General features: G+C 58.7%; 1 protein-coding gene across 1 annotated transcript; it reads right to left on the reverse strand.

Annotated features, from left to right (window-relative positions):
- Window positions 1-508: 508 nt before the first annotated feature.
- WASHC1 (WASH complex subunit 1) lies at window positions 509-12,275 on the reverse strand. Its single transcript, XM_007469465.1, has 10 exons — window positions 12,127-12,275; window positions 3,988-4,099; window positions 3,629-3,775; window positions 3,340-3,476; window positions 2,948-3,083; window positions 2,605-2,806; window positions 2,349-2,519; window positions 1,534-1,689; window positions 785-853; window positions 509-648 (listed from the first exon to the last, which is right to left on the reverse strand). The coding sequence occupies exons 1-10, from the start codon at window positions 12,273-12,275 to the stop codon at window positions 509-511; spliced, it is 1,419 nt and encodes a 472-aa protein (XP_007469527.1).
- Window positions 12,276-13,339: the final 1,064 nt, after the last annotated feature.

Here is a 13,339-nt window from a genome sequence, read left to right on the forward strand (position 1 = left end):
CCCCCCCTCCTTCCCTCCCCACCAGCACCGGAGCCCACGCTGAGACTCCTCTTCCCCTGACATCAGCAATTATGCTGAGGGCCATCAGGCTCTCAGCGAGGCTATTTTTAGCGACCCCGTGTCTGTCACTGAGACATATTTTCCTGCGTGGAAATGTCCCTCCCTCCGCTGGCCCCTGCTGACCGCACCTCTCCCTGCCCCCGCTACCTGAGACCCGGCCTGGAGGGACATCACCTGCGTTTTGTGCAGCTGTGGTCTCTGAATTAAGAGGGCGCTGTTGGTTTATGCTGGGTTCTGGCGTCATACTTCTTTATTGACTCATGTGCTGTTTCCCCGCAAAGCGCCGTAGGGAAAAGGCGCACGCGCCAGAGGGGGTGGGTGAGGCACAGGCAGAGCGCGGCCCCTGAAGCAGCTCCAGGCAAGAGCTGGCCAGTTCTCCGCGACCCACTTCCCGCCCAGGAGCCTGTCTGTGATGAAGTCGGGGGCTTGGGAAAGGCGGAGTGAGCCCCTAGGATTCCCAGTCATCCTCGTCCTCCTCTCCCGGCGCTGGCTGCAGGGGAGGCAGGGGCGGGATGGAGTCCGACATTCGGGCAAAGGCCCCTCCCGGCCCCTCGCTGGCCCCCGGCCCGGGTCCTTTCCCGGAGATACCTGGGAGGGCAAAGGTGGAAGGTGAGGGGGGCTGGTTTGGGGCACCAGTCCACCCGGGCTCTAGAGACTTGAAACAGTGAGAGAAAAGGGTGTGGACGACCTCAGCCAGGGAGGCAGCCGGCGTCCTGCTTCCTACCTTTGCGCCTCATGGCCAGCTTGTTGAAGAGATCTGACATCAGGTCTCCACCTTGGCTGGTGGCTCTCACTGCAACAGAAAAGCCATGGGGAGAAGATGAAGGGGCCAGGGGTGGACCACCTCCAGCCTGCCTAACACTCTGAGGGCTCCATCAGTGTCCTCGGTGCTGTCAACGCACCGGGCGCCTCCGCGGCCACGAGGCTGCCATGGCTCACGCCTGGCCCCTCCGTGGCCACGTGTCACCACAGCTCTTGGAGCTCTGGTCAGTGCTCATAAGAACACGGGTAACCTCTGAGTAACAACAGTCACAGCTACACACAGCCTTGTGAGACGAGGGCACAGACAAGCAGCCTCGCTGGACAGATGAGGAATCTGGCCCAGAGAAATAAGGCCACTTGCTTGGGGTCACAGTGCAAAGCTCAGAAGCAGAGCTGGGACTCAAAACTCAGGACTGGACTCCCAGGGCATTGCTGCTTTAGGCCCAGGTGTGGTATATATGTCAGCCTTGGGGATTCACAGCTGACGTAATCCAGAGTCTCAGAGGCCTAGAAAAGCAGGACTTGGCCAGGTCTCCGTCCCTAGAAACATCCCAGGTCCCTGCCCGTTTCCTGGACAACTGGCAGAGGCTGAGAAGGCTCTTCCAGTTTGAGCGGCCGAGGCTCCGTCCCCTACGGGCGTAGAGGGGCGAGCTGCACCGAGCAGGCTCCGGGAGTAGGAAGGAGCCTGTCCCGGGCCGGGTCCGGCCGCACCTTGTTGCTTCTGCTCCTTCCGCTGCTTCTTCTCCAGCTTGCGCTCCTTGACGCTGCGCAGCTTGGCCTTGCCAACGCCCCCGGCCTGGCGGATGGACTCCAGCAGAGTGGCGCGGCCACCGGAGGGCTCAACCACTTCCTTGGGCGCTCCCTGGACTGGGGTGGGAAGGGTGCAAGGAAGAGAGGCTGCTCAGGCAGGGCCTGGCCGTGCGGCCCAGAGGCGGCCCTGGGCAGTGTCTGAGGAAGGGCTCTTCCTCGGCGAGGTGGCAGTGGTGAGGCAGCGCCTCGGGAGACTAGGGGCCTGGACGCTGCCTGCATCTGCCCGGGCTTGGCCGGTCCCTCTCCAGCCCCACCTGCTTTAGGTGCCACGCTGCACAGGTGGACCCCTGGGAATCACCAGTGTGTTGAGTGTCTGAACTTAACACAGGAGCCAACAGGGGATTTCTGTGCCACTTCTGGGTGTTGGAGATGGACTGGGAGATACAGGAGTAAAACCGAAGTCCTACAACTTAAGGGCCACGTGGATACTTGGTTGCTGTAGTTTTCCATGTCTATTAGTTGCCCCCTTTCCCCCGTTGGTTTAAGGGGGAATGGGGGGCCCACGGCTCCCCCTGTCCGGGCTCCACAGACATGGTTTGAAACTGCTGTTATGAACCCAGTAGAACAAGATTTTGAAATTAGAACTACTCTGAAAATCTAGCATTTATGACCACTTAACTAAGCTACAGAAAATCCTTCAGGGATCCAGAAATGAGGGGCACCCTCAGAGAAAGCAGACCCCCCTCCCCGCCCCGCGTGCCCTATGCGGCTGCTACCTGAAGGAGATGCGCCACCGCTGTCTTCCTCCCTGGCTGGCTGTCCCAGCGGGGCCACGGTCTGGGCTGGGGGCGGAGGTGGGAGAGCGCTGACCAGCAGGGCCGGAGCTGGTGGTGGTGGTGGCGGCGGCGGCGGCGGTGGGGGTACCGCCAGCACCCCATCTTCTAGGTGGGAAAAGCGTGAGAAGGTGCCTGCTCAAGACAGTGGCCAAGCAGGGGTGCTCCCGCCCAAGTCCATTCCCAGCTCTCGGCTCACCGGGCTTGAAAGGCCCAGCCACCTCCGTGTGGAAGGCAGGCAGCTCTGGAATGGGGCCAGGGGCCGACGGGGCAATGCCGGGGCCCAGGTCCGCACTGTACGTGAGGTCGTCGGCCACGCCCGGCAGGTCGGGCAGGTAGGACGGCACGTCGATCTCGGGCACTTGGCCCAGGTCGGGCACGTAGAAGTAGGTCTCCGGGACCTGCGGGACGCGGGGGGTGGGGGACGTGGCGGCCTCGCACGCCCGCCACAGCTGGCCGGGGGGCGGGGCTCAGCGGACCCCTGGCCGAGACGACACAGCAGGACCACGTCCCTCCCCCACCCGAGCACCGCCCCTGTCCACCTGCTGCTCCAGCTGCTCTCTCTTGCTGATGGACAGCGGGGCATCGAACAGCTTCTCCTCCGTCTCCGCGCCCAGCGTCACGTGGGTCTTTGTTACGGCACCAGCCAGGGGGTCCAGGAAGACATACTTTTTGTACCTACAGAGGAGGGGTGGAGGTCAGGAGGTCAGGCGATCCGGCATCTGTTCTAGGCCCGTGGTCTGGACCACCTTTCCTACCTCATCGGGGCCACCATTAGTTGGTACCACGGCCTCCCAGGCCTTACCAGGCAAAACCAACCGGTCAGGAGCCTCCTGGCTCCCGCGTTGCAGACTTCTGCGGCACCCAAGTCTGGTGCCCCTGGCCTCCCACTGAGCCAGGCCAACCCCCCCGTCCCCCCCCGCCCCGCCCTTACAGGTTCTCCGTGGTGTTGAAGAGCAGCAAGGAGCTGACAGAGCTGATGTTGCTGGGGAGACCCCCCAGCCCCTCCTCGGCCTCGTCTTCGGGCTCCGGCTTGGTGCTCACGCACACGGGGAAGTATTTCAGCTTCTCCTGCGGTGGGGTGACGGGAAATGACCGAGGGACGGCGGGTTTCAACACCAGGCCAGACTGACCTCCCCCGCTGCAGTCAGAGTCCTCTTGGGGGACAGAACCCTGGGATGGGCCTCAGTTCCTCCCCAGTGCCCAGGTCACCGCCGTCAGACCTGTAGGGCTAGCTCGTCCAGGGGACGGTGCTTGCTCTGGACCCTGTGGCGGGCACGCCTCTGCACGCCAGGGTCCTGGGCCCCCGTGAAGATGGAGCTGTACTCCTGCAGGCGCTCCGGGGCAGGGTACTTGGCACTGGAGAACACCTGTGTACACGGAGAGTCTGAGCACTTCCTCAGGGGACCTGAGAAGCTCCAGACAGCCTAGGTTTGGGTCGGGGGGAGGCATCCTGGGCAGGAGGAAAGCTTGCGGTGTGGCTGAAGCAGGGGGCTGGCAGCCTCAGAGGCATAGGGAGAGGGGAGGGAAGGGGAGTTCTGGGACTGCCGACCAGCCAGAGGGACAGGGCCACGCACGCTACCTTGATGGCTTTCTTGCTGCCCTTGATCTTCTCAATCTTGGCCTGGGCCAAGGAGACCCTCTCCCCAATGGCCTGCAGCTGGCTCCGGCTGAGCTCTACTCGCTGGGAGATCCTGCCACCGGAAAAAAAAAGTCACAGGGGCTGAAGGCTGCTCCCCAAGCCCCTGCAGCCTCCTGCACCCCTTCTGCTTTTAACGGCAAACCTGCGAAGCCAGGGGCTCGGGTAAGGGCTCTTGCCTAAATTTGTGTTTGTGTTTGCGTGTGTTTGTCTTGGCAGTGCCCCAAAACAAGGCATGCGGGATCTTAGTTCCCCGACCAGGGATCGAACCCGCATCCCCTGCAGTGGGAGCACGGAGTCCTAACCACTGGACCACCATGGAGGTCCTCGGGTAAGGGATCTTAAAACACAGCAATACCTGCTGTCAGACCCTATCTTAGAACTGCCAAGGTGACCTGTACCGGGACCATCCAACCTGAAGCGTCTAGGAACAGACTGTACTCAGTTCCTTGGAGCTCTGGGTAGGGATGGGCAATCACCTTGGCCCCAAGTTGGCACCTGTACGTGCCACCTGAAGGGACGTGGTTCCTGCCTGCCGGGGTTCTCAGCCTCAGGCCCAGGTGAGCAGAGGCAGAATCGTCATGACTTACGTGGAGGAAACCAGAGCTCAGCAGGGCTGAGTGACAGGCAAGGCTGGGCCTGAATTCAAGTCCGGGAGCTGTCCACAAGGAACTGCCCGGCACATAAGAGGCAGCTTTTGGTAAATCCAAGTCCCCACCGTGGTTCTCATGGTTGTGGTCGGGCTGCCTAGGGGCTGCCACTGCCCCCCTCCCCGGATTAAGGCGCCCTGCTACACTCCCTGAACATGCCACACACCGCCTTGGCACGTGGCCTCTGCCGTCTCCTCGGATACCCACATGGCTGGTCCCTCACTTCACTGAGCCCCTCGCTGAAGCCTCCCCGACCACGGAACCTAAAGCTGCACCTGTCACTTTCCAACCCCCAGCCGGTTCTTCCGTTACACAGAGCCACCTGTCACCACACGTCTCCTGTGCACTCCTAGGCTAAGGGCTTTGTTCCCCACTGTGTTCCCAGAGCCTGGAACAGCGCCTGGCACCTGCAGGGGTCCCTCTGCAGTTACTGAATGGCTAACACCGTGTGCCCCAAAGATAAACGCACACGAGCCTCACTTGTGTTATTCAGCAACACGAGGTACTTCTCACTGCACGGGGACTCCGGCTCCCCTGCCAGGGCGTCCTGCGCCTGAGCGCTCCCCTACCTCCACGGACACCTGCCCGTGGCCACCGTGTTCCACAACCACAGCGGTGGTCACATCTCCACATTCACCGGGCAGGAGTGAGCACACAGCGAGGCACGAGAGACGAGGCGGAGTTGCAAGCTCAACTCCTGGGGAACGGCCAGAGGACAAAGTGAGTGGATGGCCGAGGAGCGCCGCGGTCCCTGGGGTCAGAGACCACGCGGCCAGGGAACTCTAGGATTTCTTTAACGGGTTGAAGTGAACAGTCAAGACTCTGGCCCAACCTTCTTAAACCACCCCCACCAACTTTAGAATGTTTTAGCCCCCAGAGAACACACCTGATCGGCCAGCTTCACGACCCAGGGGTCTCCACCCCTGATGAAATCTCCTTGGTTACTCCTGGCCCCTCGTGTGCAAGGGCTCGGGGATGCAGGGGGCTGGCCTACGAGCAGGGACCCAAACCAGCTTAGTTTTCCTTGACAGGCTGGTCTGAGTGGGGCAGCAAGGCAGACAGAACAAGAGGCACGGTTTCCTTCCGGGAGAGATGCAGAACCAGCAACCTGTCCGAGCCCCAGCTTTCCGGCAGGGAGACCGGTCTCCCTGCTTGCACACAGGCCAGTTCCTGTGGCTCCAGGCTCAGCCCTGCGCTGCCCGGGGCTGAAGCAACCTCACAGTTATGCAACTGCTCCACTCAAAGGTGCCATGGAGGGTGGGAGCGACGTCGGAACTGGAGCCAGACACAGCCAGCTCTGCCTGGGTCTTCCATCTGATTTCTCCAAGTTACAAACATCAAGCTTAACAATGAATCCTGGCAAATTTCCGGAATGGGTTATTAAACAGAGGGTCGTAAGCAATTTGGAATGGAAGGGGCGGATCCCCGGGGCCAGCACCGTTCTAAATTCATAGCATTTCTTTTTCGACAAGGTTATTAGACCGGCGTATCAGGGGAAAACCTTAACACACAGTGCAGCTTGAGTCAGCAAGGATTCTGACAGCTTCTCACAAAATCCTGTGGACAAGATGGAGCTATGGGGGCTGGAGGAGGGCACATTAGGAAAACTCAGAGCCGGAAAACAGCGCCCCAAAGGCACGGCTGAAGAACGGACCGGCCTCAGCCTTGCACGAAGGTCTCTGGCAGGGCGCCGCACACTCATGCGACGCTCGATTAGTAAGCTGGGGGTATCAAATGGGGAGGCCCCAAAATGGTCTGCACGACGGAATCAAGACTCACGGGATCTTGAAAGGCCCAGGAGGCCAGAAAAGATGAAACTGATAAGGAGTGAATGTGAAGCTCAGCATTCAGGTTTAAAAAGTCAAGGGTACAAACACAGAGGATGGAGGTTTAGCAGGAGGTTTCGGTTACCTATGAGCTAAAAGCACGTTAAGCAGCTTGGAAAGGAAGTGAGATCTCAGGGCACACAGCTCCTGAGATCTTTCCCACCTTCTTTCAATAAACAGGGAACGTCCACTCTCCTGGAGGCACTACAGAGAAAACAGAGCTCATCTACGCCAGGCGCCCACCTCGTCCACAGCCGTGTCCCCTTCAAACTGGTTCCACATGTTAAGAGGACTCTGAAGTCCCTTCTAGACCACAGGGTGTGTCTGATTCACAGCTGCATCTCTAGCACCTGGGACAATGCCTGACATGTAACATACTGGCTGAATACAAAATGACAAGCTAACGAACAACCAGAGGAGGGTGATGAGGCGGGTGATGGTGGGAAGCTCACGTCACACAAGATAACTGAAGGATGTTCTGGCTGAAGATGAGATGACTTCGAGAATATGAAAATCCCCTTCAGATACATCAGAAAGATCACAAGTGCTGTCAGGTGGAAAAGCGATTAGACTTTCTGTCACCCCAGAGAGTGAGCTGCATTACAGCCGGTGGGAGGAGTTACATGGAAACAGACCTCTCAGTTCTGCATAAGGAGAACTTTCTTGTAAACAGCTGCATGGCTTTGCAAAGCAATCAGATTCCAGCTGGATGCCCACCTGTCAGGGATGTTCCAGGGGAGATTCCTGTGTGGGACAGGGGGAAGGGAAGGTGGGATTTCCAGGGTTCTTTTCTTATCCAAGAGCCTAGGATGGCTAAGTAACGCCTTGCTTGTTGACAAAGCCCCCAGGCAGCCCAATCTCAGGCCAAGGGTGAGAAGGAGGTTTCAATTTGTGTGTCATCTCTACCGACTGGCAGCGACAACAGCCTGGAAGGCAGTGTTAGGATGGCCCCTGCTGGGCCGCATGGGGCCTGGGACCAAGAGCCAGGACTGATCAGCAACACCCACCGCGAGCGGGGGCTGGTGGCAAGAGGGCAACTTGTTTGCCGCTCCTTATCTAGAGCCCCTGGCTCGGTGGCTGGCTTCAGGCAGGTCAGTTTCCAGGCTCATCACTGGAGCCACGTCCCTATAGCATGTCACCAGGACACAAAGGAACCGGCTCAGTCAGTCTGCTGAGACCCTGGGACAGAGATGCATCAGATAACACTTATCTGCTCTCAAGGAGATAAACAACTACACTGTCCCGAAGGAGGCCGGGGACAGCAGCATGAGGCCTTCAGCCAGTCACTTAACTGATCTGTGCCTCACCCTCTTCAGCTGAAAAACAGGGACTGTAACTTCTAGTCGTGGAATTGCTGTAAAGGTCAAAGCGAGAGACTGGATGTGTCTCAAGAGCTGTACAAGCCGACACGTCCCAAGAACTTGGTCAACATTTACCTTTACCACACACAGACTAGGAGGGGTGAGGGGCTCCAGGCAGTGCTGAGCAGACACGGAGAAAAAAGTTCCAGATGAGGAAACAGCACTCTGCAAGGGAGCACCACAGAGAGTGGAGCGCAGAGGGCTCCTCTGGCTGGGGCCTGGGGTGTGAGGTGGTCAAGGTCAATGACACACCTAGGGACCCAGGACAGTGCCTGGGCCCCGTGTCTCTACCACCTCCAAAGCTGACCCCCATGGCCGGCTGCGAGGGTTTCCTAGCCCCTGCAGGGCTGCCACACCCTCCAATCATCACACCAGTCAGCTGCTGTGACAGGGCCACTCCCCTGGCCCTAACTGCTGCTTCTCCCCTCGCCAGCCCTACCCCCGCACCCCCCAGCCGGTCCCCTGAACAGCTCTTGCTTTCCCCTTTATCTTCTCCACTCACTGGGGTAATTAAGAATGATCGGCTAATTATGCAGGCAGCTGACTGAGGCCTCCTAACCTTGGAAGGCACCAGGTGCGGATCAGCAGGGAGAAGGGGGGGTAGCGGGGAGAACAGAGGGGGGCCGAGGAAGGGAAGGAGCCTTGCAGAGGCCAAGTGGCCGGGCTGGGGCCGCCAGGGAGGGCAAGCAGACAGCAGCCGCCATCCACACACAGTCCCATTCTGCCCTGCCCCCACTGCTGCCCCTCTGCCCTCATGGAGGTCATGTGCAGCAGGGGACATCTCTGGGCGGGTACCCTGGGGCTGGCTTCTCCCAGGTGATGATGAGCAGGTGAGGGCAGGTCTGCTACGCAGGAGGGCAAACCAGGGAGGGGCTGCTCCAGCGGGAGGAAGGAGCCAGCTGGGGACGCTGACCTTCCACGCGCTCACCTGCCTGGGGGCACAGGCTCCGGTGGGGCTGAGGGGCTGGGCCTGCGCCTGAGCTGGGGGGAGAGGCGGGGAACAGAGACATCAAGCATTTCCTCTCCACCACCACCTCTCCTTCTCGAGAGGAGCACGTTCAAGGGCAGAGGTTCCAAGCTGGGGTCACATCCCGCAGCAAAAGCCCGTGAGAACAGAGGAGCCCCTGCTGCAGAATGCGGGGCGGGGCTCGGCACTCCCCACTCCCTGTCGTCCCCGACCCCTCCCTCCCCTTCATCCTGTTCCCAATCTGTCATCTGGTCCTGTCAGTTATTCCATTTGCAGTGTCTCCTATCCGCTTCCCTACCTGCAGCCCCCACCCCGGACCGTAGCCTCTCCCTGCCCACAGCGCGGCTCCCCTGGGACGGCTGCCTGATGAACCTTCCCCAAACGCTTCTGTCCCATCACTTCCGGCTCAAGAACCTATCCGGGCTCCCAAAACCCTGGGCTCAAACTCAAAGCCCCATCCAGCTGGGCGAAGCCCCACGGCCCTGACTCACATGTCCCAGCTCTCCCCTCAGCCACATCCTCTTGCCGGCTCCTTCCACCAGGGACTGTCCCCAGCGTTGTAGGGACGTAAAGCCCCAAGGGCACAGACACACGGAGGGCTTACTTTCAGCCCCGTCCTGCAGTGAAGGAGTAGACTGTTGGGACAGGTGGCACTCAGGTACTCAGGGCCCCACGGCCCCAGGGCGCACCACCCTCCAGTCAGGCCTCAAGCCTTTGGCACTCATTTCCGGGCCCCAGCAGAGGGCCCTCAGGCGGCGTTCCCCACCCGGCCTCGCCAGAACCCGTCTGAGTGGCCCCATTCGCACCCCTCCTTCAGGAGGCCTTCCCAGACCTCGGGGAGCAGGCGCTGGTTTTCCTCTCTAGCATCTGCTCCCTCCTGGTTCCGTAACAGCCTGCTTCCTATGGGGGCGCCATCGCTCCCACAGGCTCAGTCCCGCACTTTGGGTGGGGCTAAACCCAGGGCCTGGGGGTAAGGCATGTGACCGAGGTCTGAGCCAGCTGCTGTGTCACCCTCCCCACCAGCCCGGCCCCAGCCACTGGCTCTGGGGTGGCCATGAGAACCAGGCCAGGCCAGTGGGAGGGCGGGACTTCCGAGGGAACTGCTGCAGAGGAAGACATTCTTTCCTGCTGGACCTGAGCCTGAGTATGAACCCTGGGCCCACTGGTTACCTTGCAAGAGCGAGGCCTGTCTGGGAATGGGGCCAACCCAGAAGTAGAGAGCAGGGATGGCATGAGAGCAAAACCAGGCCCTGATGACAGCATTTAGCCCTGCAGCTCCAAAGGCTGCTCTATGGACTGGTTACTTCTGCTTACTGGTCTGGGGAGTCTGACTGATAAATGTGCTGCCAGTTCTTATCTCTCTCTCCTCTAGGCCCCTAGGAGCTCACACAGTTCATGCTACGCGGCTCAGAATCAGCTCAGATGGCTGTTTTCCCATCCTAGACGACGACGTCCCTGAGGACGGGAACCCCATGCCACACACCATTAGTATCCCTCTGACCTGAATGCTGGGCACGTGGTGGGGGGTCAATGTGGGGACCTGGAACCCAGCGGTGAGGGAAGCGTGGATGCAGGTACCAGGCTCCTGGGAGCATCCTACCAACCCTGGGCCATGCTGAGCCTATGTTCAACCAACTCGCCACTCCCTCCCCATGAGCTGGCCTTCCTGCCCTCTGCTCACCCCATCCAGGAGCAGAGGAACGTGAAAATGTCCACCGGTGCCAAACACCAGGAAGGGAAAGGAAAGTATGCTAAAAATCCAATGCTCCCCTTACAGAAAGGCAAGCATGCAGTCACAATCTTGGTGAGGAAACACAAATATTTCTGATGGATTGTTTCTAGCATCCGTTTCAATCACGAGGTATGGGGTGGCCATAATCTGGGACCAATGGCTCTTAAAGGCCTGTGTCCTCTGGCTTACGTGTTCCTTGGGCATATTTAGCACAAAAATTAGCACAGAAGGGGCACCTAACACTTTCTATAACTACTGATAGCAGGTTAACGGAGGGCCAGAATAGGCAGCAAATGAGCAGAGATGATGTCACCAGATAATAGGAAGGAACATTTCCTGAATGCTTACTATATGCCAGGCACTTCAATTCCTTGGCATGTTTCAATTCATTTCATCTTAACAACAATCCTCTGAGGAAGGTACCATTATTACTGCCAATTTACAGATGGGAAAACTGAGACTTAGCGAGGTTAAGTAACGTGCCCGAGGTTACAGAGCAAGCGAGTGCGGAGGCGAGACTGGAGCCCAGGAAGAGTCTCTGCTCCACAGTCAACCCCCTTAACTCCTTCGGGGCACCGCCCGCAGGTGCATTTACATCCGGGATAGGCGTGAGGCAGGCAGGTGCATTAGTGGAGAGCTCAGAGGCGAAAGAGTCGGGTGGATCTAATGTTTGGACTATGTCCAGCTACAGACAATGACTCCAATGTCTGCCCCCACTGGGGAAGGCTTCTGGGAAGAGGTGGAATTCCAGTTGGTGGGGGAGGAGACTGCATGCTGCAGCGTCAGGGTTCCTGGTCTGGGGTACAAGCAGGGGACAGTGTGGGAGACCTGACCAGCAGAGGGACCTGAGTCAGGCAGTCAAATACTCCAGCCTTCAGGGGGCACGGTGTGGGCACCCAGGAAGGAGAAGCTCTATGCCCCTCTCAGCTTGCTCATGGCCAGAGAAAGATAGGACCCGTATACAGGACAGAGGGTTGAATGAGTGAATACACTCAGGTCAGTGGTGGCACACAGTTAATGTGATGCAAATATTAGTTGTTACAAAAATATTAAAAATAGGTTTTACCAAAATTTTAATTAACTAACATGCAATTAATCAATTAGAGTCTGTCTCTGCTGCTGGAGTATATCCTCTGGCTGGGCAGAGATGCTGCCTTAGTCGTTGCTGTAACTAAAGAGAGTAGCAGAGAGCCCTGCACACAAGAAGTGTTGGACGAATATTCGCTGACTTCAGGAATAAGTGAAGGAACAGGGCCCCCCAGTGGGGTAATAGCATGAGCTGGGAGAGCTGTACCACCACTGGGTGGATGCACAAGGAACCCAGGGGACAGGAACCCAGGGGACAGGAGGTAGTGAGCTCTTATGATAAAATTCGAAGCTGGGCACCCAGCTTGGCCCCTTGGGCACAAGAAAGCCAGCTGGGTCCCCCTCAGGACCAAGAATCACCAAAAGGGGTGCTCTGAGAGGGTGCATTCTGGGATTGGAGAGATGACTGCCCAGGGCGGGGAGCAGCCCCCAATCAGGTGAGGGTGGCAGCAGCACCCACCTGCTGAAGATGTCTCCGGAGACTTTCTGTAGGTGCTGCAGGGCATCCGCCACCTGCTGGATGGCCTCCTCTCGCCGCAGGTCTGGCTGTATGAGGGGCACCGCGTAGGTCTGATCAGCCAACGGACGCTGGGTCCCCGTGGGGGTCATGGTGCCTGGGGGTGGGAACTGAGCATCAGGACTACCTGCACACCCACCTGCCACGGGGTGAGGTGATGGGCACACAGCGCCCCGCCCAGCAGTCTGCATGGGGTGGGGCGGGGGGACACAGCACTGGGTGGGAGGCTGGGAGCTCACAGGAGCTGGTGTTCTGCTGAAGCTTGTTGGGTTAACGAGGGAGGGAAGTTGCTAAGGACCAGAGACTGACATGAAGCATTCAGAGGAGGTGCAACGCTGACTGGCTGCCGGGAGGCACTTGGAACCCAGCTAGGCACCCCTTCCCTACCTCATCTCACTTCAACCTCCAAAGCCTGGATGAACAAGAAAGAATCCCTGGCTGCAGAGTGAAAAAGAGGGAAGGGTTTGGGGGGAAAGTTGCCTGTGTCAACTGCGAAACGGTAAGCGGATCTGGGAAAGCACAGACAATGTGGACTCGAGCGTCCTTCTCACTCTGGCCCCTGAGGACCTGCTCCCAAGACAGGACAGGCAGTGCCTGGAGACTCCAGGGCTAAGGATGTCCGGGCTCTCCTCTCCCAGGCCAGAGCTAAAGGGGGCCAGGAGGAAGGAGGGGCACATGGGGGCAGGGGACAGGAAGGAAAAACACTCCTTCGAACTGCAAGAGGGGGGCAGTCAGTCTATTTATACTGGGTTTAATTAACTCCGCTCCCTGGTGCCACCAAAGCAGCAATCACACTGCAGACGGCACTGATTTGATTGGCAAGAGAGGTATCGGGCAGAATATTAAGGCACCAAGCCCCTATAAATAGGCCTAATCGCAGCCCCTCAGTAGGAGAGTGAGGAAGACATTAAGCAGGCCTGGCACTGTGCCCCAGACCTGCTCTTCTAGGCACTATGCTGGGGTCCCTGCTTGCAACAGAGGTGTGGGTGGGGCTGGGTAAGTGTGGCATGGAGGGTTTAGGAGGCTTCATTTGAGTTTCAAGTGCTGTGTGACCTGGGGTAAGTTGTTTGCCTTCTCTGAATCTCTGATTCTTTCCATTTCTCATCCTACAGACTGAGAATGGCACTGCCCTCTGAGAAGTGGTTATTCTCCATGT

The sequence above is a fragment of the Lipotes vexillifer genome, unplaced genomic scaffold (assembly GCF_000442215.2).
Source record: "Lipotes vexillifer unplaced genomic scaffold, Lipotes_vexillifer_v1.1 scaffold395, whole genome shotgun sequence".
NCBI lineage: Eukaryota > Metazoa > Chordata > Mammalia > Artiodactyla > Lipotidae > Lipotes > Lipotes vexillifer.

Excerpts from the sequence above, each read along its gene's own strand:
- WASHC1 (XM_007469465.1), bottom strand. The coding sequence starts at position 12,275 with ATGACCCCCACGGGGACCCAGCGTCCGTTGGCTGATCAGACCTACGCG. Across the intron at positions 2,520-2,604 it reads GGCTGGGCCTTTCAAGCCCG|ACCTAGAAGATGGGGTGCTG; the intron begins GTGAGCCGAGAG and ends CACGCTTTTCCC. Across the intron at positions 854-1,533 it reads GAAGGAGCAGAAGCAACAAG|TGAGAGCCACCAGCCAAGGT; the intron begins GTGCGGCCGGAC and ends TTTCTGTTGCAG.